This window comes from Syngnathoides biaculeatus, chromosome 2 (genome assembly GCF_019802595.1).
Source record: "Syngnathoides biaculeatus isolate LvHL_M chromosome 2, ASM1980259v1, whole genome shotgun sequence".
NCBI classification, from domain to species: domain Eukaryota; kingdom Metazoa; phylum Chordata; class Actinopteri; order Syngnathiformes; family Syngnathidae; genus Syngnathoides; species Syngnathoides biaculeatus.
In genome coordinates this window covers 38,311,150-38,337,352 of record NC_084641.1, presented here as the reverse complement: position 1 = coordinate 38,337,352, position 26,203 = coordinate 38,311,150, and the positions used below count along the sequence as shown (strand labels likewise).

Here is a 26,203-nt window from a genome sequence, read left to right as displayed (position 1 = left end):
TCCATTTCTCTTCCCATCTACTCCGTGGTAGAATAATTTAAACCCTGCTCCTAAACTTCTAGCCTTACTTCCTTTCCACCTGCTCTCTTGGATGCACAGAATATCAACCTTTCTCCTAATCATCATGTCAACCAACTCCTGAGCTTTTCCTGTCATAGTCCCAACATTCAAAGTCCCTACACTCAGTTGTAGGCTCTGTGCATTCCTCTTTTTCTTCTGACGATGGATCCGGTTTCCTCCTCTTCTTTGTCTTCGACCCACAGTAGCTGAATTTCCACCGACGCCCTGTAGTTTAGCAGTGCCGGGGGCGGGCGTTGTTAACCTGGCCATGACCGATCCGGTATGGGATTCTTTAGATGAACGCTCATATTTGTTTGGCACAGTTTTTACGCCGGATGCCCTTCCTGACGCAACCCTCTGCATTTATCCGGCCTTGGGACCTGCCTACAGATCGCACTGGTTTGTGCCCCCATAGGGCTGCATTAACCAAGTACTCACTTGACTTGCTGAAAATGTACTGCTGATTTGATTGCTTGGTTACCCCCCTCCCTACCATTAGTAACTTGGGACTTTGTTGATATGCACCACAAGCTCAGTTACCAGCAAGACAAGAGGCAGAACTAACTAAAATATTGCCGTGAAAAACAGTATATTTTTACAAGGTAAGACTTCTTAGAAAAAAAGAAAAATGTGGCTAACTATGAGAGTAACCTGACTGAACTGCCATTTTTTTAAAGGCAATGTTGTAACGTTCCTGTTAAATAATCAATTAATTTTAATTTTTTTAAATAAAAATAGCATATTAAGCAGGCAAATGTCACAAGAGTTTCCCGCACTTGTGGATCCACTTATTTATAGATTGGGTGACGTGGCTCAGAGAAAATGTGCTTTTGTTGTTTCCCTGGGCAAGACTCTTAACCCACATTGGCCATGAATGAATGAATATGTTCGGATGTTTGATGGTGGTTTTCTGAGGGGCCGTAATCACAAAATTGCAGCCACACTTTCATCAGATTGTCCCAGGGCTACAAAAGTCGCTTCCCGCGAGATGTGATGTGGATTGACTGATTAATAATAATAATAAGAAGAAGAAGAATGAATAGTGTCAGCCGGCACACTTTTGGCATCTTCATATCCCTCTTTCCTGCTCTGTGTTCTATTTGAAAACCATACCACCCAAGTCCTCTGCGTCTCTTTTCAGGTCTCTCATCACCACGATCTGGGTCTATTTCAGTTATTTTCAACTTTATAGTGCGGAAATGAGATGCTATGTCATTTTTGTTCATTTTGAGCAACTGAGAGGAATCCACAGAACCCGGGTCTATAAATAGCGACTGTTTGCAGGTTGCTTGCCTTTGTGTTGTAGTAAGGCCACTAACGACAGAATAGGATTGAACGTGCCCCACTGTTAAAACCCCTGGCCCCAGGCCAGCCAGGTCCAGTCAGTAAAATTGGTCTGGAACCTCCACTGCTTTCTTTGTCATGTGGGGACGATTCTAACCACCAAACGTTCTATGAGCGCTGTATTAATATCTCGAACCAAACGGGCTGTACCATGGATTTCCCATCAATGGAACACTTTGCAAAATATTCTTTCATTTATCTAAAGATTTTTATGGAAGCCAGTATCCGATGGGCCGAGCCGGGAAAGGCTGGTTCATCTCAGTCCAGCCGTTCCCTATCGATGCAGCGTCCACTTGGTATTGCAGTGCGCGTCTCTCACGCGACGTTGCGCTATCGACTCTGCTGGCGTTCACCAAGCGCCACCCCGCCCCGCCCCGTCCCTCCACCTCCATCTCCATCTCCACCACAAGCGACAGACGAGAGAGGACACTGACACCCCCCCCCCCCCCCAGTCTTTGCTCTCCGCCGCAGATCGCCGTCTTCCCCTGGCCAGCAACACGGCATCGCGGCGGCGCTCGCCCACTCTCGTCCGCCGAACGACCGCGCCGGGTCGGTCCGCTCGCTTGACAACCCCCCACCCCCCCACCCCCACCCCCCCACACACACACCCATCCCAACAGAGAAGAGTCTCGCCCTTTGGAAGCTGGATGAATTATTGTGGAGTTGGGAACAAGTGCGAGAAGAAAGCTGAGGCTCCACGTCCGCCTCGTCGCTTCGTCGCGGGAAGACAAGACTCCGCGACAGTTGTGCGCGACCATGGAGAGGAGGTCCCTGTGTGTTCCGATTGTCATTTTACTCATGCAATGTAAGTGGGCCACCGAAACTCTTGCGTTCCATCACAACTAACTGTTTTGATCTGTGCTTGGCGTGTTCAGTCCAAAACAAACAACAACAGCGACAACAAAAATCATTTGTATGCTAGGGATGTTTGATTCCTTCACTTCATCACATGAATTCTACGCTCAAGTTGTCTGCTGGGCGCCTCCGTGGAGGCTGCAGGTTTTCCTCCAACTTGTGCTCGGCACCCCTTAGGGTGTGGGCAGTTTGGCGGTTGGTGGCCTGGTGAAACCTGCTTTGCTGGATGAGGTCAGCAGTTGGATTGCCACCAGGCTCTCTGATAATATTGGTACAAATTGCAAAGTATGTGTGCGTGAACAAGAAATCTGGTCCACTCAAGGGAAGGGAGCATTAGCACTGGCACTGTGGGGGGAGAAGTGGCAATGTGGCATTGACGTGGATGTGATGAGACAGCGCAGTGAGTGACGCATATTTGACTTTTGTCCTCATTTTGCCACATGTCAGGTCAGGAGTTCACAGGTGTGTGTGTGTTTGTGCAGCCCTGCAGATCTCAGTCATCATCTCAGTCCACTCTGATTGTTCATACATCCACTCAAGCTGACGAAGATTGCATTGTAGCTGGATTTAGGCAGGAAGTGTTGAGGGTGGGTCTTTGTGGCAACATCTCTCATCGCAAGCCGTCTGACTAACACACACGCACACACATAGGGTGACAGCTGTTGCTTGTAGGGTTACAGAGAGGCTTTGTTCGAACGGAGACACACACTCGCCTGGCCCTGATTTCCCTCTGACCCCGTGTGCCGTTATCTTTGTCACACAGCCAGGCAGGGTGCTTCCTGTGAGTCCATCTCCCTCCTTTTTTTTTTTTTTTTGCTTGCGTTCCCTTCTCATTTGAATAAGTGCCTTCATTATTTATGCGCCATGATTTTTGACCCAGTCACAGCCCAGTCAACACCCTTCGCCCGTCTTTAACACTCTGGTAATGAGGCTACAGCTGTGTGCCAAGAAGCAAGCGTGGCATCTTTCTATTCTTTGTTCAGGCAGGCGGGCGGCTGTCTCTGGGTGAGCCCGAGCTGTCGCAGTGCTCACTTGACGCCTTCGCAGGCACAACGGGCCCATCGACACCGCTGGCGTCGTACCTGGTGCCCCCAGAGTGCCGTTGCTCTGAAGTGCAGAAGAACTTTTAGAAAGAGAAACTCTTCAGTGATCCAGTTCCATACTCTTCTTTCCAAGCTCTCTGATTTTAGTCTTGAAATCACGTTAGTTAGCGGTGCACGGGTGACTAAGGAGGCCATGTGTTCGTTGTCAGGCCCAACACCATCGTGGCTAATTGAGGCCACCGAAGCTGACAGCGTTTGTCGTAGGGAAAAGCAAGTGAGAGCTCACACGCAGCCACAAACGCTTTGCTCATTTGTCTATGTGCGTGCGACATGGTCGGGCATGTTGTCAGCTCGGCCGCCAGTCCACAAAGAGACACTCTTCAAGGTGGCGGCGGGCTGGGTCTCACAGTGTGACAAGAGATGCTCCCATTCATTGTTTCCCTGTCTAAGAGAATCTTCCTTGCCTTCAATCCCACTTTTATTCATGCTCCTCAGGCTCCCTGCACCCCACCCCCAACCCCCACCCTCACTCCCTTAAATCGTGTCATCTCTTCTCAGGGCTGATCGCCCCTTCTTTGTCGTTCATTCGTTTAATCTCATTTTATCAGCCACCCTCTTCCGGTTCATTCTTCAGCGAGACAGTGCTTCTCTGAGGGCATAGGGGTGCGTGAGTCGTAGCTAAAATCTTAATCCTTTTATACTTCCGCTAGTCGACACGTTGCACGATGAGCGGAAGGGATGGGAGGGCAGCGACGATGCAGTTTTAATTCACTTAATTGAAAGTTTGACAAGTGAGGGTGGTGCAAATGGAGTCCAACAGCAAAGCATTTCAACGCCCACTACCTTTGGATTTTATGTTATTACCACTCCAATACTAGGAGGGAAAACAAAGTGAAGCCAACATTTCTGTCTTCCTATTGCTCTGCATCTACACTTACTGACCCTTGACTCTGTACTCAGGCCTCCAATAACACTGAGCCATGGTAAGTCCCAGACAATGGGCCAGTGCACAGGACGTTGCTCAGGAAGTGTGGAAGTGAGCTCAAAATTAGAACACGGGAGATTTTTCTGCATGAGTCATGTCCAGAACTAATGAGAACCGAGGATGTGAGTGTGGCACTCCTTGTGAAAAATGGACAGCATCACATTCACATTTTTTCAAAGCTTTAATGCGAAGCAAGTTCTCTCGAGACTCATTTCATATTTATGTACTTAAAAAAAAACTGCATGGCTCATCCTTAATTTGCTGACCTACGGGAGAGCAGCTTTCCCGAGGCAGCAGTCTAATGTCCTCGCCATGTGCAACACTTCTAAGCGCTTTCTCCCCTCAGGTGACCTTCACCCACATTCAACCTGTAAAATTGACCATAATCAGACTCATCAAGCTATCAGTATGCAGGAAAGCCTCTGGCTGCTTCCCTTATCTGTTTGGGTGGGAGGTATCAGTGACACAAAGCCAGTTGAGGAAGCAAACCTCGACATCTTTGGGGCCAAGCTGATGCTCCCAACCTGGGTAGAGCAGGTTTATCTGGGCAAGCTGTTGCAGTGAGCTTTGTGAGGTGTTTGGCACCTTTATCCTAACCAGCATTTAAGGAGACATACGGCTGTCTGCTCCTTAACCCAGCAGGATTAAAGCGGACCAGGGAGTAATCCCGCCTTCGTATCCCTCTCAAAGCGACACTGGCCGACAGCAGCATTAAGCATTCTCCTCGTGCAGTCGGCAGGCAAGGTGGTGCGCATTATCCAATTCACCTTGCCCCCTAATGGATAACAAGCAATATTGCCTTCTGCAGACAGTCATGCCACCTTGCCAGTTCTTTTCTTGTTAACACTCCTTGTTCTCCTCTTTGCCCTTCCAGGTGTTCCCTCACTTCCAGTCACCGTGTCGACCAACAAACAAAAGGTGGAGGTGCGTGAGTTTGCAGGTGAGGAGGAGAAAAAAAGCAGCCCATCTCCAGCCCCTCTCAAGTTGAGGCTTCCTTGTCAGAATAAGGCTTTAAATAGAACTCAATTTTTTTTTTAACCGTGACTAGTGCCATAAATATCTCATCACTTGCCTATTTTAGATGCAGTGCTGTCCTGCATTTTCCGCACTGAGAGGGACCAGAATCCACGCATTGAGTGGAAGAAGAAGGGCAAAGATGTGTCTTTTGTTTACTTTGATGGACACTTTCGAGGTAAGACAGCACCCTGTTGCTCTTAATCGTTCGGCGGTGACACGGAGCACATTTTGCTTTAATCAGCCTGCTGTGTCTGCTGAGTAGAGCTCACTACTCCCTAAACTCAGTGATGTTTCAATCCCTGCCCGAGTGGTCACCGGTGCCACGGCATAACATGTCCTACCCCTATCCATCTTCATTAAGGTTTAGGGAGAAGGATTTAATAGGTGACATAAATACTGAATCGTGGTCCTCTCCTGGCCATAATCTTAGTTAGGCAGTTACTCAGAGAGTGTGTTGTGCTTTTTACATTGTCAAGTCATTTTTAGTGACAACTTCAGACGACCTGCTAAAACACAGAAATGAAGATTCACAGCAGTGGAAGTTGATGGTCTTACAGTCTTCCCCTTCAATATCAGGGGTGGGCAATTTAAGGCCCATGGGCTCCCGTCTTTAATCCGGCTAACTGAGCATTGACGTTATGAAGACTCCTGTAATATTTTTTTTTTAAGAATTGATGTATTGGAAATACAAATATTCAATACAAAACAAATAAATGTGGCTGTTGAGAACAAAGGTTTGCTGTAATTATGAAGGTGCGTGACATGTGTTCAGCGGTCCTACCTTTTTACCACTTCCCTGCCTCAGGTCCATTTGAGGGGCGGGCAAGTATCGATGGGGCCACAGTGACGTTGCATAAGGTGACCCAGGAGGATGCCGGAGAGTACCGCTGCGAGATCAGCGCTCCTTTCGATTCTGTCAATTTGGGCGAGACCAACGTCACACTCAGAGTCTTAGGTAGGGCCTATTGAAAAGTCATCATTGAAATATTCATCAGGATGGCTTGTACAGTCTACTTGTCTACTCCCCCAGTTCCTCCCAATACACCGGCCTGCGAAATCCCGAGTGCGGCAGTGACGGGCTCTTCTGTGCAGCTGCGCTGTAGGGACCACCAAAGCATCCCCCCCGCTACATACGCCTGGTACAAGAACGACCAGCTAATGATCCCCCCACGCCATGCCAACGCCACCTACCTTATCAACACAATAACTGGATTACTAGTGAGTGAGATGACGTGATTGTGTGCACGGAAAAATGACAAAGTCATTGAACATCACAATAGATAGCCAATGTTGTTTGATGGCGGAACCAGTGTTGCAACATGTCACCTCAGATGCTCATTCATCAGTCTTGAGCCTCCTCTATGTCTGGTCCACAGGAGTTCAAAGCTGTGGCTAAAGAGGACAGTGGGCGTTACAGCTGCCGGGCTTCCAACGGGGTGGGGAAGCCCACGATGTGTGAGGGCAGGCACATGACGATAGGTGTGTGTGTGTGTGTGTGTGTGTGTGTGTGTGTGTCTGTCTGTCTGGTTGTGTGTTTGCACCCACACCTTTCAGCATTGGACAAACTCAGAGGAGCAGTGAAGAGGAAAAGCCCACAAACATTTTTCACCATGCTTCTAAAATATTAAACAGTGCTCACCTTTACCAACTAGCTGGTAGCATGAAAGACTGCAGTGAGAATAGAATAAGGTCCAATTTTATGATCTCAGATAAAATGCATGTTTGTAAATTTTCCCGTGACCGCATCGTTGACTCAACAAATTCCCAAGTTGCTTCCACAGTTTGCAAAACTGAAGGTTTATGTGTTTTCCTTTCAGAGGATGTCAACGTCACAAGTGTGGTGGTGGCAGTAGTTGTAATTTGCCTATTGGTGGTGGTCTGCGGATGTGGGGGGTTCCTAATGCACCGTAATGGCTTCTTCACCCGTGAGTTTTTCTGTGCCATTGTCTCTTTCTGATCATTCCATGGACACATTAATTGTTTGGGGGCCTGGTTTTTACTGAATAAAAAGTGATGCCCACTCATTTTCTCTTCTCTGGCTGTGTTGGATCATCCACCAGCAGGACACAGAGGAAGGTAAGAGCTCTGTGATTGCATTAACATTGACGTGAGCAAACACAACCTAATATCGTAAACACAGAGGGTTGAGGGGGAGAGTGGAGTGGGGGGCAGGGGGATTGTGAGTTGTTGTCGCACTTAGACGAGCGTCTGCGTGCTGAGTCAGGCCTGAGCAGAGTGACAGCTGTGCCTATGCGTGTGTCTGTGTGTGTATTTATGAGCCCTAGCGGTGGCTTGCTTTCTGCTGCCCATTTGGCGCAGACAGAAGTATGTGCGCAGTTCATCAAGTGAAACTGTGTCAAAACTTTGCCTAACAGTTGGTATTACACTGGACAAGAGCAACATTCAGCATGGCTTAATTGCACAACATTTACTTACTGTTAATCAGGAGGGAAATTTGAGATCACTGCAGCCTATTAAAATGATTGGACAGATTGCTTGAAATGGATTATTTAATCTCTCAGAGACTGAGACGTTGCCATAACAACACTGTGACAGGATGGTCATATGCAGTACAATAAAGGCCTTGCTGACCATAGATGCAGAAATGCACGCTGTGGTGTGACTGGCCCATCTCGCTTGGCTTTATTTGATTAGTCGCTTGTTACTGTGCAGCATTTGACAGGGAGAAAGGCAGCGCTGATGCGAGAGCTCTTTGTCTGAGTTAAAGTCTGATGCTTATCCCACTGAGCTAACTGGAGCTGTCAGTGTCAACTTCCTATTTATAGAACCAACTTCTTCACAAAGACTCCAAGACAATGCAACACGATTGTCAACGAACAATTTGTAAGCACAATTTAATAGGGCAGGGAGGGAGCTCAATGATGTAGTTTGACTTTTCAACTCAATGCTAAGTGAAATTAAATGTTATCCCAATACAGGCGGGTCGTAAAGGACATTTCTCAAAAACATGGACATCTCACACACCACCATTAGGAGAAAACAAACACAGAATCGAGTAGTTCTAAACTAGAGCCTTAGGTAGCACCAACACAATATCTGAAAAAAAGAGACAGTCAAATAAGCATTAATCGGTTGGATTGCTGCATGTGAATGGCTCATCACTCGACCGCTTCACCTTTGCATCTCCATTGGCACTGCCGCATCGTGATTGGCTGCATGGGTGTACATGTTCGGCTAATGATCTGAACTTTATAAAAAGCATGGTGTGGGGTGCCAGTCCCAAATCAGGCCCACTTTTTTAACAAGTTTAAAGCAGTCAACCTGACCAACCCCCACCCACCCCCAACAGGTCATTTTGGATCTCCGAGTGTCATGGTGCCGCTCACATCAGCAGCCAAAACCTGAACAGAACTGAGGACACGTGAGTGGAACGCTCAGGGGCATGACAGAAACTGAAACTGATAAATGCTATTGTGCAGGATAAGATATGAGACAGGATAAGGCTAATGGACATCAAGGTTCTTCTCTTGTCGGACAGTCTGAACTTTGGTGCTAATCATCTCTTTGTTTTTCAGGTCCAATGTGAACTATATCCCCCCACCCCAAGAAGTAAGTTTTTTTTCTTCCTAACAAATGTGCTTTGGCAAGCAGGGTGACTGACTGGTTAGCACATCTGGCTCACAGTTATGGGGTTCAGGTTTCAATCTTGGATCCTGCCTTCATATGTGAAATTTGCATGTTCTCTACATTTTCCATAGGGTATGAATGTGCATGTGAGTGGTTGTTTGTGTAACTCACCTCTTGCACAAAAATCAGTTGCGAAAGCCTCTAGGTTGCCCGTGACCCTTATGGAAGAAGATAAATGGGGCAGAAAATGGATGGATGGTTGGATGTACTGTATGATTATACTGTACAGTGAAGCAAAACATTTAGAATAGCTGATACATGACACGAGATGGCAGCAAAGTACTCTTTTCGATTAGACAAGGTGATGGCCTGATTAAATGACGTTTCGTCTGTTTAACATAGCAGCTTAGCACCAGGATGCCACCAGATGGTGGCAAAGCAATATTTTTATGTCAGACACAAAAACAGTATCCGGTGAAAAGACAGAAGAAGCTATGCTGACTCTTCGCTAATCTGGTAGGTACATTATATTGCAAACTCTTCTTGTCATTTTTATTGTGGTGAATGACTTGTTAGACATTTGACATTTGAAACAAATAGTTGCTCCTCTATTTGTGTCTGGTAACAATTCCAGGTTTAGGTTGCTTTCGAATTCTATTGTCACTTTCATGTCACAGTCACAGAGTCTGTGGCTCGACCCAACTCGGTGTTGACCGCAAACAGCAATCTGTATGGAAGTAAGGATTTGAATAAAAAATGCCACTTGAAATTTTATGATGTAAAATTCACATTGTTATTTCAATGTGATCACATTTTCAATAGCTGTATTTCAATTTAACTTTTCAATGTTGACAAATTCACCATATAAAAAAATCTAACCTTTAAAATTCAAACGCAATTGAGAAGAATAATTCCTACCTAAAATCAAATAATCCCCTCCCGGATGCCCGAGCTTCTCGCCCTATCTTTGAGAGCCTCAACACCCTGTGGAGGAAACTCATTTCACTTGCTTATATCCAGGATCTTGTTCTTTCGGTCACAACCCACAGCTCATGACCATAGGTGAGGGTAGGAACATAGATCGAGCAGTAAACAGAGAGCTTCACCTTTCGACTTAGCTCCTTCAATACCACAACGGAGCACCAGCACAGATCTGCCTATCAATCTTCCATTCTTTCCTCACTTGTGAACAAGACCTCAAGATACTTGAACCCCTCCACCCGGGGCAGGATGTCATCCCTGACCTGGACCTTTGTCGATTGAGGTCGAAGGTCTCAGATTTCGAGGTGCTGATTCTCATCCCAGGTGCTTCACACTCAGCTGCAAAACGCCCCAAGGAGAGTTGGAGATCATGGCTTGATGGAGCCAACAGAACCACATCAAAAGCACAAATGCAATGTGGAGGTGACCAAACCGGACCTCCTCTATGCCTTGACTGCCCCTAGAAATTCTGTCCATAAACGTTATGAACAGAATTAGTGACAAATGGCTGCTGTGGCGGAGTCAAAACCTTTGATTTACTGCCAGCAATTCAGACCAAACTATGACACTAGTCATACAGGGACCAAACAGCCCATATCAGCAAGTTCAGTACCCCATATTTCCGAAGCACCCACTAACAGACTCCCTGAGGGAAAAAGCCAAACGTGTTCTCTAAGTCCACACAACACATGTAGACTGGTTGGATATGAGTTGGTCCACTGTTCCACACTAACAATGAAAACCACACTGCTCCTCCTGAATCAGGAATTCAATGTCCCGGCGGACCCTCCTCTCCAGCACCCCTGAATAAACCTTACTGGGGAGGCTGAGGAGTGTGATACCCCTTCAAGTGGAACACACCATCCCCCCGCTTCTTAAAAAGGGGGACCACCACCCTAGTCTGCCAGACTGCACTGTCCCTAATGTCCGTGCAATGTTGCAGAGGTATGTCAACCAGGACAACCGCAAAACAACCAGAACCTTTTGGAACTCCAGGCAAATATCATCCACTCTTGGGGCCTTACCATTGAGGAGCTATTTAATCACCTCGGTGACCTCAACCCCAGAAATATGAGTCCACCTCAGTGAACCCAGACTCTGCTTCCTCATAGGAAGGCTTGTCAGTGGAATTGAGGTCTTTGACATATTCTCCCCACCGACTCACAATGTCCCGAGTTGAGGTCAGCAGTGCCCTACCCTTACTATACACAGTGTTCATGGTGCACTGCTTCATTGGACTTAGATGCCCAATGGTGGACCAGTATTTCCTCAAAGCCATCTGGAGGTCTTTCTCCATGGCTTCATCAATCTCTCTCATGCCCTAGTTTTTGCTTCAGTGACCATCAAATCTGCATTCCACTTGGCCAACTGGTACCCATCAGTTGCCTTGGGAGTCCCACAGGCCAAAAAGGCCTGTTAGGACTCCTTCTTCAGCTTGACGGCATCCCTCACCGTTGGTGTCGACCAATGTGTTCGGGGATTACGGCCACGACAGGCACCGACCACATTACGTCAACAGGTCAGGTCTGCCGCCTCAGCAATGGAGGCACGGAACATTGTCCATTCAGACTTGATGTAACCCACCTTCTCTGGAACATGAGCAAAGTTCTGTCAAAGGTGGTAGTTGAAACTCTTTCTGACAGGAGATTCTGACAGTCATTCCCAGCAGCCCCTCACAATATGTTTGGAGCTGCCACATCGGACCGCCATCTTCCCCCACCATATGAGCCAACTCACCACTGGGTGGTGATCAGTTGACATCTCTGACCATCTCTTCATATGAGTGTCCAAATCATGTGGCTGCAAGTCCAATGACACGACCACAAGTTTGATCATTGAGCTGCAACTTAGGGTGTCCTGGTGCCAAGTCCCCTTATGCTTGAATATGATGTTTCTTATGGACAATCCGTGATGAGCATAGAAGTCCAATAAAAGAACACAACTCGAGTTCTGATTGGGGGTGGAGGTGGAGGATTTCCTTCCAATCACGCCAGTACAGGTCTCAATGTGGGTGGAATAAGTATACCCACGCCTACTTGGTGCCTCTCACCGTGAGCAACTCCAGAGTGGAAGACAGTCAAACCCCTCACAAGAGGACTGGTACCAGAGCACAAGCGGTGTGTAGAGGCAAATCCGACTATCTTTAGTTGGAACTTCTCAACCTCACACACCAGCTTGGGCTCCTTCCCACCAGAGAAGTGAAGTTTCACGTGGCTAGAGCCATCTTCTGTAGCCAGGGATCAGATCACAAAGGTTACTGTCTTCCACCACGGCCCAGGTCACATTACACCTGACCCCTATGGCCCCTCTCACAGGTGGCGAGAGGACAATATGGGAATGGGGACCAACGTAACCCTTTTCGACCCGCATGGGTGCAGGCCCAGCCACCAGGTGCTTGACTTTGAGCCACATCACCAGGCCTTGCTCCAGAGGACCCGTGTCAGGGCGAGGGAAACCTCGATGCATTTTTTTTTCTTTTCATCATAGGTCTCTTAAAGCCGTGTTTTGTCTGGTCCCTCATCTAGGACCTGGTTGCGTGAAGCCCGTGACAACTGAGCTCCTAGGATCATGGGAACACACAAACCCGTCCACCACAATAAGGTGAAGGCTTCTAGGAGGGGACAATTACTTTCAATATTATAAATAGTATTGCCATAAACACCTTCATATGCTTTTCTATAGTGAATTTGCATGGCTCAGCTGCACCCAACTGGGTCATTCATTCCAAACCCAGAAATGGACTTCCACAGCAGGAAATGGACAACCAGCAGAGTGTAGAAGAACATTTATACAAAGTCATCTGTCACGAAATGGGCCTTAACACAGCACAATTCTGGTTCCAAAATGCTTGGGAATTTCTTCAAAAATGAACAAACTATTAACTCCTAAACTCATCTGAGTTTGACAGGGGACGTAAAACGTAGGTAACCCATGTCACAAAAATGGCAATTTCAAAGGCTGTTGTTTGCAAACAACATGTAATGGCTATTGCACTCACTCGACACACTGGATAGGTGTCAAACAAACTCAAATAAGGTCACAGACTCATTTTGACATGTTATGCATAAAATAAATGGAAAACATATTTTCATGGTAGGGTGACCTTTAAACTTGTACTTTTTAGGAATAAAAGCCCTGCCTCTTTTTGGATGAACTCTTGGCACTACTATGCTGCTATATACATACATCCATTTCCTTGGCCGCTTATACTCACATGGGTCGTGGGGAATGCTGGAGCCTATCCCACCTGTCAACGGGCAGGAGGCAGGGTACATCCTGAACTGGTGGGCAGCCAATCGCAGGGCACATAGAGACAAACAGCCGCACTCACAATCACACCAAGGGGCAATTTAGAGTGTCCAATTAATGTTGCATGTTTTTGGAATGTGGGAGGAAACCGGAGTGCCCAGAGAAAACCCACACAAGGGGGGGGCGGGATTGAACCCCGGATATTATGGTGGTGCTTGGGGTGCCAAATATTTCTGGGAGGCTGTACTTAGTGTAAAAAGTCTGAGAACTTGAGAAGGATAATCACCCCAGATAATCTTTCGGAAACATAATGTCTCTTTTTTTCTTCTTTTTCTTTTTTCTTCTTTTCTTTATTAATCAGAGAAATACTCAACCCAAAAGATAAGGTAATAGTGTTTATTGCTGTTTTATTCCGTGAATGGAAGGTTTCTTTTTTTCTCCCCAAATGGTGTTTGGAGTTTTTTTCCTGCTTGATTGAGAAGATTAGATCAGTGGATGTTGTCGATCGTTGTCACCTGTGGGCCTGTGAAACCTTTTGAGACACTTTTGCGATAAATGGTGAGACAAATAAAATTGACTTGAAAAAGAGATATCAATTTAAAAACATTGCTCGTCACCAAGGGGTACTGACAAATATTTGAGCTATTGTTCTGAATTTCAAACCCCCTTTTCTGTCTCCTCCAGCCACAGGATTTCAAACACACACAGTCATTCATGCTCTGAGAAGCTGGCCTTCCTTTTGACAAGACATCAATCACCCTGTTGACAAGGTGCCAATACTGGATTCTGGATTCATTCTCAGCCTTGCAGACTCTGAATGACCTCTTGATCTTCCAATTATATGCTAATTTTTGCAATTAACTATTGTCAGGAAGGGTGGGGGGCTGACAGGCCAATTTCACACTTGCAAGGCTTTTATACTGTTGCTTTGTTGTGTGGGTAGCCTGTTCATTTCTGCTTAATCATATGGACAGGCTACAAATAATGCATTGTATTTTGATGTCGTTCTGCTTCCTTCTAGCGGCCAATATTGGAACAGATTTTATTTTTTTCTTTTTTACCTAAACTGGTCAATTTGAGCTACCTGTTTTTGTTGACCAAAGACTGACTCCCGAATGAAATTCTAATGCATTGAAACAATCCTCTTGTGATGACGCAGCACTGCAGTATCAATCTTTTGAAATGACAACAAAAAAGCCATTTACCTCAGTATTGCTCTGCTCTCCATTCTGTAACACTGTGGCCTCAGAGTCCACTGCGTTAATGGTTACAAGACAAAACCCAGCCCAGGAAAATAAGTCACTCTTGCCATTTATGAAGACCAATCCCACACCATCCTAATGTGCCTGCATGGTCTTTTATATATATATATATATATATATATATATATATATATATATATATATATATACAATATTATACCTTGTGCCTTTTTTATTTGTCTATTTATCAATGGGTAGTTCTTTTTGTAAGAAAAAAAAAGAAAAGAAAAAGCCTTACTTTTTTCTCTTTATATTCTTTGTGCCACTGTTAATCAAAATGTGTGTCTGTTTATAGACAGTAAATGGATTGTTCAGAGTTTTATTTGAATGTTGTGTCAGTAATACTATATAAAAAAAAAAAAAAAAGGTTTTCTATTGAAATCGTCTGTTGTCGTATTTACATCATTGGTACCAAAATAATGAGTAATCCTGATTTTGTGTTTCGTTCCCTCGGTATTGCAACACACAAGGTGATATTACTTTCATATCCCCAGTAGGATTGAGAACACATTTACATGCCAACTAACAGCTTGACGTGCCACTGTTCAAAGCCTACATTCCACTGGAAAATGTCATTATACCCTTCTATTTTTATTCATCCTCTGCATCTGGATCACAATATCCACAGATCACAGTAAGCTTTTGTTTGGTGCGTCTCCAGGGCTAGACTTTAAAGCTGCACAGAAAGGTAACAGTTCAGCTGGAAATTTGCCCTGTGTGACATGACTTTCAGCTTCAAATATTCATCCTGGAGAGGATAGACGGCATCTCAGATTTTTACCCTAAAGTAATGTCAGTTCAGACCAATACAAAGTGACAGCAGACCCTCAACTAGGTCAGTTGACATTTGGCTCACTTGCAGATGTCATCAGCAAGTTTCCATTTATGCTATTACAACAAGCTGGAGAGGAAGCGGCACTATTACTCTACTTTCTCAGTATATAGGCATACATAAAAAGGCTTTAAGTTTCATTCCAATGTAAAACAGGCACCGGTCACCCTGTTCAAATGAAAGATGGGCAACTAACACAAGAAAAATATTTTAGCCTATTAAAGCAGTTTCTATTTTATTCTTTCGAGAATTATAAATGCATTATCTGAGCTGATCATCCTTACAAGTACCGCAGAGTGCTGGAGGCTAACCCAGCTATCTTCGGGTAGGAGGCAGAGTACACCCTGAACTGGTTGCCAGCCAATTGCAGGCCACATAGAACCAACCAACCATTCACACTCACACCCAAGGGCGATTTCGAGTCTTTAATTAATCTACGTTTTTTGCATGTGGGAGGAAAAGAGTACCCAGAGAAAGCCCACACAAGCACAGAGAACATGCAAACTGGGCTCTACTCACGTGGAGCTGGGATTTGAATCATGGTCCTCAGAACTGTGAGGCTGATGCTCTAAAGAATTATAGAAATAGCTAAAACAAAGCCAATTTTCACCCAAGACTAGCAATGACACATTTATCATGCGGTTATTTGGAGTGCAGCAGTGTTGACGAGTTTTCCAATCTGGCTCACAGTTCTTAGGACCCACCTTCAAATACAGTCTGCCTTATGTGCAGTTTGCTGATTTTTCCCAGTACCTGTGACTTTTCCCCAGGTACTATAGTTTATTCCCACATCCCCAAAACATGCAAACTAGGTTAATGGAAGACTTTAAATTCCCTGTAGGTGTGAATGAACGTCAGGCGATTGTGTACCCTGACTCGAGGCTGGTCAGCTGGGAAAGGCTCCAGCACACTCTAACCCATTGAGGATAAGTGGTGTGGAAAATTATGAATATATGCAGTGACAATATTACACTGACTACAAATGCTCTAATTTGTTGCACAGTAATACATTGAAAACAAAACAAAGGTTCAACCACTTTATTTTTTATTAAATATAATACATTGGTGATTTACAAGATCAGCATTCACTTGGCCACTTCATCAAGCTTGGGGTCTAGGGAGGAAGCAAAGGGAAACATTAAGGGCAACAGAAACAAATGGAGCTCTCGACCAGAACAAATGTGATAGAGGTAAAAACAAGGAACCAAATTGAAGATAATGAACTTCAAACATAATGGCCTCAAAACAACTTTCAGATACAGGAAAAAAAAAGTCTAAAGTTAACCTGCTTGAATGTAATCACAACTCGACTATTCTTCGATCAAGATAAATCGTAGCCCAAAAATTTTCATTTGAAAAACGAAACAAAGATCAGAACTTTTGTATGCTAAGGTCACAATCTTTTCCCTGATTGAACATACACTGGACATATTCTGGCTCACACGTTCAAATGGTGTGAATAGTGGACAAACATTATCCCACCTTGGAATTTAAAGTCAGGGAATTTGGAAAGGTCTCCCCCACCATATAACCTCTCGAGTTTGGAAACCTCCTCGGACAAGTTCTTCTGATATGCAGGTCCTGCATCCACAACACCACCGGAAGCCCTGGAGGAGCCATGTAATCAAATGTTGGAAAGAGAGGAGCAGAATGTGATCACCTACTCTGAAAAAATAAAGTCAGTAGCTTGTAGCTACTGTGAGGTTTTACAATCACGTTTAACACATCAGAGGCTATTCCATAAGGCTAAGTTTATACTTGATGGTTCAAGGGATAATTCTCATGTATTGTGGCACATTTGGCATATGAGTCATGTCATGACATTTCCTTTATGATCTGGCTAAAATAGATGAGTGATATACTGTATCTGAACCCAAGTTTACTCAAGCCCTTCCGAAATAAACACGATGGAAAGTAAGAGCATGGGCCATATTACATTGTCTTTTGAAAATATACATGGAGGGGTCGAGTCAATCATAATTTAGCACTTGGACCCAAATACAATGCAAATCCTTTAAAATGCATCATGCTCTCTGTGTTGCATTAACTAACTTGCTCTTCGTGTTGTAGTCTCGGATCTTGTCCAGAAACAGTTTCTGCACGGGGTCCAGCTCTTTGGCCGGGTTCAAGAGCACAGCTGAGAGGCCGATGTTCCTGCGTAGAGCCAAGTTGACCGCGGAAGGCAGCATGGACAAGCGGTGAAGCGCCATCTGAAGGCGAAGACGCGGTGGAGTGTTACCAAGTCCATAACCTCAATCGGTCACATAGACAATAATTACGCTATTTAGATCATGGACATAAAACCGAGCATGGACCTTTAACAGTACGCTTAACTTATGAATAAACTTCCCCATCAGAACTTTAAAGTCACGGAAACACAAACGATATAAATTTGCGAGGTGTTACAGTACGAGAAACAGGAATACTATGGGGGAATACTAAAACAATGCGCTGCGTTCATGCAATCGTGTCAAAAACGTTACCAACATGGTTCATTCAAGAAACTTATATCAATAGCCACTCACCAATATAAGGTCACCTGAATTCAGCTAACGGCTAGTTAGCTTTAGCTTGGTTGAATTGATCGAATCTAGCGAACAAGCTAGCTGGACCTCGTACAATAAAGCTGGAGTTCAATCCCAGTCACGCTAACGGCAGACGTTCTAAATACCAATATTCCAAACATTCAGCTCATAGTGCCTGGCAAACCAAGAATATAGAAAAACACTCACCTTGAATTTGACACGAAACAAGCAGCTAGGCAGTGTAGAGCACCGCGGTGTATTGTGGGAAATTGAGAGTGGGAGGGACTCGATGGTGGTGGTCAGTCCGCTGTCATCGGAAACATCGAAGGTCGCCCCAATTAAAATGAAAATAATCCATGAAAAAGTACAGAACCATGTTCTTCTGTCAGTTTGTCTTGTCATGAGACTAAATATTTATGTACTAAAAGTGATTCCTAAATATTAGTTAAATGATCAAATAGGTCTCAAGAATTATAAGATGAGGTGGAACGGTGCTGCAGCTGTACAGCATTGGCCTCACCGTTCTGAGGACCGGGATTCAAATACCAGCCCCGCCTGTGTGGAGTTTGCATGTTCACCCCGTGCCTGTGAGGGTTTTCTACAGGCACTTCGGTTTCCTCCCACATCCCAATAACATGCATTAGTTGGACATTCAAAGATTTGCCCTGATTGTAAGTGTTCTTTTTCCATGTGCCCTGTGATTGACTGGCAACCAGTTCAGGGTGTACCCCGCCTCCTGCCCGATGACAGTTGGGATTGGGTCCAGTACTGTGAGGATAAGTGGCTTGGAAAATGGAATAGGTTGAAAATGCTCAAAAGGACATTTTTCAAGCTTTTCTAGTTGGTCTTTTTACGCTTGGCATTTGAGACGACTCGACTTGTCATTAATATGTAACGTAAATACTGTACCTTTTCTTTGATTGGTTCCCTCATCTTCCTGAATTTAAATGTGGAAAATAGCTTTATTCTTATTAGCAGTGAATGAATGGCAATATCTCAGCGACCTTGCCTTCATTTTAATTAAATGTTTTGGGGTGCATAAAGTGCCAATTATCATCTGATACTGGTCGAGCCGATCAGATTGGTGCAGTCAACTAAAAATTGATCCCGCACTCCATTATGGATAAATAACATTAGCAAGTGGCATGTCGATCATGGTAGCAGAGTAAAAGTATTGATTTTTCATCACATAAATACTCAAATAAAACGTATGGTGCATTCACACTACTCTGACAAGTACATCCATCCATCGATTTTCTTAGCCGCTTATTCTCACGAAGGTCACGGGAGTGCTGTGGAGCCAACCTAGCTGTTATAGGGCATGTGGCGGTACACCCTGAACTGGTTGCCAGCCAATCATAGGATACATAGAGACAAACTACAGTTGCACTCACAATCACATCGAGGGGCAATTTAGAGTCTCCAATTAATTTTGTATGCTTTGATTTGAACCCCGGTCCTCAAAACTGTGAGGCCAACGCTCTGCAGCTGCACCACCATGCTCTTCTGACAAGTGCAATCTATCAAACATGTTATTTGATTAAATGTAACAGAAAATGTAGCGTATTATTACCCACCACTGGTCACAAGCCCACAGAAGAGGGGACATGGGACGATTCATGTGGGGGAAGTAATAAAAGCGGAGGATAGTTTTAGAAGCAGGTCCCATTCTCTCACAATATCACGGCTCGTCGATGTTAATCTCTTGCATACATTTCATGGTGACTGCAGCAAAAAATTCACAACCCCGGATGGCTGAATCATATCCCTTCACCCACCAAACACTGCCATTCACTCTGGTTATTTCTGGGAATCACCATGAGTAGATTTCATTTTTTGTTAGTCCTTCCTCTGAGAACCCATTAGTCCTCGGGATTCACGGTCTTAAAAAAATTAATTAAAAAAAACAACACCCCCATAGACTGGACGCACTTATCAATTAGTGGATCAAGTCTTCACTGCCAATCACACTGCCTGGTCTCTGCCATCCCACTCCCCTGGTAATCACCACCATTTACCACACAAGTTAACCTCATCCGGTGGTATTATAATCTCTCTTCTGTTTTCAGGAAAGACTTGACTATTTCTCAACACCAGCGCCCATATGACTGTGCAATTAATCTCCTGCTTGGGTACCCTCTCTTCAACCTTTCATGACCTGAGAAAAAGGCAATGAAGGACTATATCCATGACTCTCCAAACTTATTCGTCCTTCCTCATCTCTAGTAGGGGCTGGCTTCTTTGCACTCACAATCACACCAAGGGGCAATTTACAGTCTCCAATTATTGTATGTTTTTGGCATGTGGGAAGAAACCGGAGTGCCCGGAGAAAACCCATGCAGGCATGGGGAGAGCATGCAAACTCCACACAGAGAGGGGCAGGATTGAACCCAGGTCCTCAGAACTGTGAGGACAAGGCTTTATAGCTGCGTCACTGTGTGGCCCCATTCAGTCCGTAAAGATGAACTAATCAAAATTCTATGTTCCTTTATGTGGACAAAAGTTTTATTATGAGTGTAACCTTTTCAAAATCTTAGGTTATGCTCGGAGGTAATATTTGCAAAAATATGAAACATTTGAAACTAATGTAGAAAGGCACATGACCAGAGAGCCAATCAAAAAATTAATTGGCTTTTGCAGGAAATGAAAAAAACACTGAAAAACAAAAAACAAAAGTTGTAATCATCAAAATTTTATCGACCAACTCTTAACTACACATTTTCTCCCAGTCATGTAATGGAATACAATTACATACATTTATCAATGAAATGTGACCTCATTCCATGTAATTAGTTACTCCCCAATATTAGCTACACAGTATATCATGTGCAATTTCATATACGTATAACTATTTCTGACATGTTTATATTAAAAAAAAAACCCACACACAATCTATACGTACAATCAAAACTTTATTATGGAATACAGTGTAGAAAGCATTTCTCTAGTCAATGTAAATGGCCTGCAGAACATTTCAGTGGAAAAAAAAGTTGCAATCATCTGAAAAAAAAAATACAAATCCTGCATCCATTTTTTCTACTTTCTGTCATGCTACTTGTGAGCACTTGTGTGAAAGCATGCCAGCAAATCTATTGCCAAAGAACAATTCAATGACCATACATAAGAATTTCAAATGTTTAACAATGTGAGAGGTCACACTTTCACTGTGATATTGGGATGCAATAAGCCGTTGGAAAGAGCTTTCTGCTTTTGTGACTTTTGGTCATGATCAAAATCAAAATAATGTTTGCCCTTTGCCTTCCAGCTCCCAACCTAATCAGCAATATACAGACAGCAGAGAACTCGATTGTGCTTGGATGTCAGGGAGGCAAGCAGCATACCTGAAGAGAAACAAAGACGAAGGAGAGAGGGGAGGGAATTGTGGTGGGGAAGGGGTTGGCAAATGGTACAAAACCCATTATAAATACAGACTGCCTGGCAGCCTGGCTATTTAGTCAGAACTGCAAGTCATTGCTTCTCTACCTCACTCGTGTGTCCTACCTCCTATCAGCACTCCACCTGTTCCATCAACTGACAGGAAAATCATTGCTATACCAAAACTGGATAAAAGCCTGCTATAAGATAGGCTAAAACAGCAGATCAAAAATGGCAAATACACACATGTAATTCTAACCCAGCGTTTGCTAGATTCCTGCAACCCATCACCCTGCGAGATATCTCTGAGGGGGAAAAAAATCCAAAAAGTGTCAAACTCCAAAACAAATATTAAAAAAGAGTGATTGCCTACCAACAAGGACTTTTTCACTATACAATATTGAATTAAATGAAAAATAATATACCCATGAAGCCAGCTCCTCCACTTAATTCAGGAAATCTTGGAATGTTTAACAAATTATGAAAAGAACAAAGAAAAGCTCTTACTTTTCCCAAAATTAGAAAACAGATCTCTAAGGATGTATTGGATATCAAAGCAGAACTTGTTTATCTAGACATATATTTTTTCATCGTTTGAAGTCACGCAATCACGAGCGGATACGATATGTACAATCTTGCTAGCATAATCTATGTGAGAGACTTTGAGTGTTAAGATACTATTTTTTTCTTCAAAATCCTGGCGTCATTTTTGTCATGCACTACATAGGAACGACTACAACTTCAGCATTACTTCAGTACATCACACACAAGTTTGAAAAAAATGACGAAACATTTTTTAGGGTTTTCTTTCTTTTGTGAAAAACAAAACACCCCATAGAGAAAACTAAAATAAAAAAAGCTCATTCAGAATACATAATTACTAGCATCGTCATCGACATATTCGTTATCATCTCCGTATACGGTATTTAGCCTTAAGAGCTGTGTGTGACTTAACACAGCCCAGCTGTCATAAGAATGCACAGAGAAAAGAGAATGGAGAGAGGGTGGGGGAAGGCAGGGGTGGTAGTTAGGATATTTATTCTGCGGCGTGGAGGGTAGAGCGCAGCATTTGTACAGGAAGGGGCAAAAAAAAATAGAGACTGGGCCTCATTTCTGAAATAAGCTAATTTACTTAAAGCTGCAATTTATTAAAAACTAAAAAAGGTCATGTTTTTCCCGCTCATTAAATATGGGATATGTGAAGCCCATGGAGCCAGGAAACAGTGCTGATCAGAGGCCAGATTTGCCTGTTCATACCTAAATTCGCTAAAAGCTAAGAAAACTTGGCGTAGTGACCCTGGATCAGTATGTAGAGACTAGACTTCTTCCATTAATTGTGAGATGGCTTTCACTATGTATGGCCACTTCCATACATCAGCAGGCCCGAATCGGGCAACACTAAAATGCTCTCCAATTAAAAGGCATGTTATGCCAGTAAGGTAAACAAATGTGGTGCAAACCTGCTCAGCCACATTGTCCACTCGCCAGGCAGTAGTGGGGAAAAAAATACATGTCTACACAAACGCTCCATATACGTCATCACTGGTTGGTTCATGCCATACTGCAGACATCACTCTACTCTGGGAAGATGGTGGGGGAAGGAAGGTGCTTAAGGTGTGGAATGAGATGCGAGTTTGTGTGTGTGTGTGTCTGTACACAGATACAACATCCCCCTCAGTTCTGCATCTGTTCAAAGAACTTGTACGTTGGGTTCTCATAGCCATTCTGCTGCATTTTCGACAGGTGGCGCTCCTCAGGGGTAACTGCGGCATCCACCTGGAGTGGAGTCAGAGAAAGACTGTGGTTACACACGTGCACAAAACAGGGATCATCACAGAAAGCCCACCACATGCGTAAGCTGCTTCTGACCTCGATGACTCCATGGTGGATTGAGGTGTACTGCTTCTTCCTAAGCATCACCAAAGTGATGACGATCACTGTCGCTATGACAACGCCACCGACCATCAGCCCAATGATGGCACCCTTGTTGGAGCCTACATCCTCAGCAAAAAAGACCTGTGGGAGACAAAATTGATAAGTCCAGTGTGCAAACCCCATTTCTACCCAAATTAAGATGGAATGTTGTGTAAAATGTAAATAAAAACAGAATTCAATGCTTTTCAAATCCTTTTCCACCTACATTCACTTGACTACATTTCAAAACAAGAAATATAATGAACAAGCTGGTGAAAGTTATTGTTTTTTCAAATATTCTCTCATTCGGATGTTAAATTAGATTTTAAAAAGACTGGGATTTAAAAAAAAAAAATCATTTTATTTTATTTTTCAAAACTGTCCTGTTCACTTTTAACACAAAGGAGGGCAAGCTTGTCAGTGAATGGATCTTTTCCTTGGTTCTTAAATAACATTACATTAATGTACTGTGAGTGTCTCACGAGTACATTTGCTTACCAGTTTCTGGTGGTGAACTTCATATTCAGTACTCTGTCTGTCTCCCTTCTCGATTCGGAGTTCAGGAATTGACTCCATCTTCATCCCAGTCACTGGCAAGGGAAGGAAAGTACCACCTTATTATGGATGGTGATATTCATGCGCTTTGCATACCTACAGTGGCTACAAAAACTCCGCATCCCTGTTCAAATGGCAGGTTTTTGCGTTGTAAAACAACAAAACCAAGACAAATTACAAAAATGTTTTTATTTTTCATAAATGTAACCTAGAACCTATACAACACAAATGAAAAAACAAAAATAATAATAATAAAAATATCCTTGTTGTTTCATGATCCTGCCGCTCCAGCCTAGGCTGTGCAGGTGCCCGTGCAGCTGCGCTAATTGGGAGGCACACACCTGCGCCTCATGCGGGCTGATTATCCCCTGGTTCTCCGCCAGATTGTTGAGGTTCATGTCCCATTCCAGCACTCTCGTATCCCTGATCGACAACCCGTGTGTACCGACCTTCGCCTCTTCTCCGACCAACCCCGTAAGCCTGACTCCTTTGATGCTCTTGCCTGCTTTGATCGATCTCCCGTCTACCGACTCCTGCCTGCCCGCTGACCTGCTCTCTACGCCCAACGTCCCAACTACTGCTGTTGCACCTGACTGCCTGCCCGATCCCCGACCTTCTAATAATAAACATTTTTCCCCGAACTACCTTGCATCTCCCAAGTCCTGCATTTGGGTCCTACCTCAGTTCCGATGGGTTGTGACGCACACTCTCAAATACTTTGATGCAGCACATTAAACTTTAATGACAGCACAGTCTTTGAGAGTAGGTGGCAATATCTGCCCACTCTTTTCAATTACGCTACTAATCTGTTACATTGCAAGGATGTCATCTGAGCAAAGCCATCTTCAGATCACCCCACACGTTCCATCATATTGAGGTCTGGACTTGGGATGGGCCATTCCAAAACCTCAACCTTCTTCTGGTCAAACTATTGTTTTGTTGATTTGGATTTGTCCTTTTTGTCATGTCTAACGATGTTCATTACTAGTTTGTTGTGCCACGTTGTCATTTCTTGTTCCGCGTTTTTCAGTCATAGTAATCTGATCTTGCCTTGTATTTTTGACTTTGCCTTTTGCCTCACGATTTGGAAACTCTTGCCTTCTGGACTGTGTGGCTGTGTACTGACCTTTGCCTGCCATTAAACCATCTTGTTGAACTGCATCTTGTTCTCGAGTTGTGCATTTAGGTCATCGCCCATCTTCTGACCTCGAGAGAATGAACTAGCCAGAACATGGACCCAGCAGACTCAGATCCAGTGCGAAAAGCCCTTCAAGTGCAGGGATGACAAATCGCGCAGTAGGAGGAACAACTTGCTGCTGTCTATTCTTCATCTTAAAGGACTATTGCAATTAACAAGACATTGTGATGAGACAGTTGACCACACAGTTCGATATGCTCATCGGTATGATGCAGAAGAAGGAGGTTGCCGGCACAACGCCCGACACCACTATGCCACCACCATCCCCTCGCGAGCCAGCCGCCCTGCCGCAGACTACCACTGCCGCTGCTGCTTGGCTACAGCTTTCTCGTCTGGAGAAACTCTTGGGAGATTATTAAACTGTTCATTGGAGAGTGTGAACTCAATTTTGAGCTGCAGGCAGCACCATTCCTCACTGAGTGGGCGAAGATAGGGCTCATCATCTCTCACCTGACTGGCCGTGTGGAGGAGTGGGCTACTGCAGAATGGAGCTGCAACTCGTCACTCTTGGACTTCACTGTTTGTGAAGAAGATGGAGCATATTTTCCAGTATTCCATGCTCGAGCGTAAGGCTGCGAATTAAATCACTAAATCACATTGCAGCAAGGTAAGCTCAGGGTGTCAGATTGTCATATAATTCCGTATCCGACAGGCTGAGAGTCAGTGGAACAACGGGGCGATATTTGATGCGTTTTTTTCAAGGACCATCTCCAGCTATAAAGGATCACTTGCTCCCTTTAGATCTTCCCACCGACTTGGACACGCTCATATAGCCCTTGCTATCAAAATTGACAGGCGGTTCACTGATTGCAAGTTGGACCGTGAGTCACCGTGCACCGGTCAAACGAGCTTCGAGGACCAACAGAACAAGGGTAAGACATCAGTCGTCAGCCACGTGCCATTTGTCAGCGCCATTATGGTCTTCAGTGTTGAGCAAGTTTCATGAAGAGACAGGTTATCACAAATAAGTGTGAGTCCACTACTACTGCCCACAAGGAATACTCCCAAAACAACAGTGGGAGAAGTCTGTCATGCAGAGAGACCCACCTGGCCGTGTGGGGACACCTCTATCAAGACTGGGGCGGGAGTCGACGGGCTCAACTGGAGGAAGGAAGACAACATTTTGTTTTTAAAGGACAGATTTTGATAGAGCCTTTACTCATTGCCTTGAATATCAGCAATGACCAAATGCTGGTGTAATCACCTTGGTTGTCAGTGTTGGGCTGGTTGAAGCTCTCGGGGTGGATAAAGCCGATTCCTCCCAAGCCCAGGGTATCTTCCTGAGTCAGGAGCTCAGTTTGGCCATCTCCCAGCTCCTGGTCAGGCATCAGGGCATCATTACCGTAGCTCACCCTCACGTCTGTCTGCAGGTTGGCCAGCTGTTGCGCCATCTCAGCTTGCTCCCTCTGCAGAAGCTCTG

General features: G+C 44.5%; 3 protein-coding genes across 17 annotated transcripts in view; 1 reads left to right on the top strand and 2 right to left on the bottom strand.

Moving 5' to 3' along the window:
* Positions 1–1,995: 1,995 nt before the first annotated feature.
* jam2a (junctional adhesion molecule 2a) lies at positions 1,996–14,719 on the top strand. 9 transcript variants are annotated; one of them, XR_009792480.1, is made up of 12 exons: positions 1,996–2,209; positions 5,162–5,227; positions 5,369–5,479; positions 6,110–6,259; positions 6,335–6,522; positions 6,681–6,783; positions 7,122–7,229; positions 7,365–7,380; positions 8,615–8,686; positions 8,841–8,874; positions 12,399–12,474; positions 13,807–14,719. XR_009792480.1 is itself a non-coding variant. In XM_061803379.1 (11 exons), exons 1-11 carry the CDS (start codon positions 2,161–2,163, stop codon positions 13,843–13,845), a joined length of 933 nt encoding a protein of 310 aa, XP_061659363.1. In that variant the 5' UTR covers positions 1,996–2,160; the 3' UTR covers positions 13,846–14,717. The 9 variants fall into 9 exon arrangements, 3 of the variants coding, with proteins under 3 accessions (XP_061659363.1, XP_061659355.1, XP_061659379.1); XR_009792479.1 differs by having other exon boundaries at positions 12,556–14,719; XR_009792484.1 differs by lacking the exon at positions 8,615–8,686 and having other exon boundaries at positions 7,368–7,380; positions 12,556–14,719.
* A 1,520-nt stretch (positions 14,720–16,239) lies between these two features.
* On the bottom strand, positions 16,240–18,255 carry atp5pf (ATP synthase peripheral stalk subunit F6). Its single transcript, XM_061810854.1, has 4 exons — positions 17,949–18,255; positions 17,269–17,426; positions 16,699–16,823; positions 16,240–16,330 (listed from the first exon to the last, which is right to left on the bottom strand). The coding sequence occupies exons 1-4, from the start codon at positions 18,141–18,143 to the stop codon at positions 16,302–16,304; spliced, it is 507 nt and encodes a 168-aa protein (XP_061666838.1). The 5' UTR covers positions 18,144–18,255; the 3' UTR covers positions 16,240–16,301.
* Positions 18,256–20,634: 2,379 nt separating this feature from the next.
* appa (amyloid beta (A4) precursor protein a) overlaps positions 20,635–26,203 on the bottom strand; it is a 47,140-nt gene continuing 41,571 nt past the window's right edge. For 5 of the 7 annotated variants that reach the window (XM_061803335.1, XM_061803353.1, XM_061803344.1 and 2 more), the window contains exons 13-17: positions 25,988–26,200; positions 25,831–25,884; positions 23,529–23,620; positions 22,986–23,132; positions 20,635–22,892 (exon numbers count right to left, since the gene is read on the bottom strand). In XM_061803335.1, coding sequence (XP_061659319.1) covers positions 22,791–22,892; positions 22,986–23,132; positions 23,529–23,620; positions 25,831–25,884; positions 25,988–26,200 — 608 coding nt within the window. In that variant the 3' untranslated portion in view covers positions 20,635–22,790. Of the gene's footprint in view, positions 22,893–22,985; positions 23,133–23,528; positions 23,621–24,711; positions 25,356–25,830; positions 25,885–25,987; positions 26,201–26,203 lie in introns of those variants that run through there. The other 2 variants (XR_009792476.1, XR_009792473.1) reach the window with 2 other exon arrangements.

What these genes read in the sequence shown, in the direction of transcription:
- jam2a (XM_061803371.1), top strand. Translation starts at nt 2,161, where the DNA reads ATGGAGAGGAGGTCCCTGTGTGTTCCGATTGTCATTTTACTCATGCAA. An exon ending in CGTCACACTCAGAGTCTTAG is followed by an intron (nt 6,260 to 6,334) that starts GTAGGGCCTATT and finishes CTACTCCCCCAG; the next exon opens with TTCCTCCCAATACACCGGCC. An exon ending in ATATCCCCCCACCCCAAGAA is followed by an intron (nt 8,875 to 13,806) that starts GTAAGTTTTTTT and finishes TGTCTCCTCCAG; the next exon opens with CCACAGGATTTCAAACACAC.
- atp5pf (XM_061810854.1), bottom strand. Translation starts at nt 18,143, where the DNA reads ATGACAAGACAAACTGACAGAAGAACATGGTTCTGTACTTTTTCATGG. An exon ending in GACTACAACACGAAGAGCAA is followed by an intron (nt 16,824 to 17,268) that starts GTTAGTTAATGC and finishes TGGCTCCTCCAG; the next exon opens with GGCTTCCGGTGGTGTTGTGG. An exon ending in CCCTGACTTTAAATTCCAAG is followed by an intron (nt 16,331 to 16,698) that starts GTGGGATAATGT and finishes CTTCCTCCCTAG; the next exon opens with ACCCCAAGCTTGATGAAGTG.